Consider the following 1306-nt stretch of genomic DNA (forward strand, 5'->3'; position numbering starts at 1 on the left):
TAGCATCAGTAGTCTTGGTAAACCAGCATCTTTAGGTCCTTGTTCTACTCTCTGTCTGGTTTAGTTTAGAGATACAGCACAGAGGCAGGCCCTTCAGCCCCACCGCGTCCACATTGACCAGCAATCCCCACACATTAACACTATCCAACACACTTTAGGGACAATTTACACTTGTACCAAGCCAATTTTCCTATAAACCTGAACGTCTTTGGAGTGTGGGGGAAAACCGAAGATCTCGGGAAAAACCCACGTGGTCACAGGAAGAACGTACAAACTCCATACAAGCTGCACCCGTAGTCAGGATCAAACCCGGATCTCTGGCACTACAAGCACTGTAAGGCTGCACCATCATGCCGCCCTTCATTCTTGGTTCTTGACTCACCTACCCTGGGTAAAAGACTGTGCATCCACCCTATCTATTCTCCTCATGATTTTATGATTCCCTCCTCAATCCTTCCTCCCCCCCCTCCATCCCCTACCTCCTTCTTCCCTTCCCTCCTTTCTCCTCATTCCTCCCCGCTCTCTTTGCTTCCCCCTCCTTCTGCTCTCCTTCCTTCCTCCCCTCCCCTCTCATTCCTTCCTCCTCTCCATCCTTCCCCCTCACTCCTTCCTCTCTTTCCTCATCTCTTACACTTTCTTCTCTCCCCCCCCTCTTCACATCCTCCTCTTCTCCTACCTTCCTTCCTCACTCTCTCTTGCTACCCCCACCTACTCTTTCCCCTCTGCCCTCCTTCAACCCCTCACTCCCTCTTCCTACCCCCTCCTACTACTCTTTCCCCTCTGCCCCCCTCCCTCCCTCCCTCCCTCCTTCCTTCCACCCCTCACTCCCTCCTCCTCCTGCGCTTCAAGTCGATGCCTGCCCAACCTCTCACGACAGCTGAGGCCCTCGAATCCTGGCAACATCCTGCACTCTTCCCAGCTTCAAGAGCTGGGGTTGAAGGGGATTATTTCGACTCTACGCCGGCACGGACAGTGTGGGCCGAAGGGCTTGTGACTGTTGTTACTGTTGCTGTCCCTGCACGTCTCTGGGGAACATTTCCCTCACACGGGCCCGCACCCCCGGGTTCATCCTTACCATGGTCCCCGCGCGTCCCCTCTCCTCCCATGGCAACGGCGCGCACGCGCGCACCGACCGCTCCCCAGACTGATTTCTCCAAACGGGCGACAAAGCATTAATTTCACTCAGTTTTGCTACTTTATCAAGGTGGATGATATTTTTTTTAAATAAAGAGGTGTTTTGGCGAGGGAGGAGGTGGCCAGGTCAGAGGTCGGGTGACGCGGCACCGGAAGCGCTTTCCAGCGGTGG

At 54.5% G+C, this 1306-nt stretch overlaps 1 protein-coding gene across 2 annotated transcripts in view; it reads right to left on the bottom strand.

The window, feature by feature from the left end:
* The window catches only part of nme7 (NME/NM23 family member 7), a 110846-nt gene extending 109599 nt beyond the window's left edge, over nt 1–1247 (bottom strand). The window contains exon 1 of one of the 2 annotated variants that reach the window (XM_078409248.1): nt 1076–1247. In XM_078409248.1, the coding sequence (XP_078265374.1) occupies nt 1076–1078 (3 nt within the window). In that variant the 5' untranslated portion in view covers nt 1079–1247. The remainder of the gene's footprint in view (nt 1–1075) is intronic. The other variant, XM_078409249.1, reaches the window with a different exon arrangement.
* Nucleotides 1248–1306: the final 59 nt, after the last annotated feature.

The sequence above is a fragment of the Rhinoraja longicauda genome, chromosome 12 (genome assembly GCF_053455715.1).
Source record: "Rhinoraja longicauda isolate Sanriku21f chromosome 12, sRhiLon1.1, whole genome shotgun sequence".
Taxonomy (NCBI): Eukaryota; Metazoa; Chordata; class Chondrichthyes; order Rajiformes; family Arhynchobatidae; genus Rhinoraja; species Rhinoraja longicauda.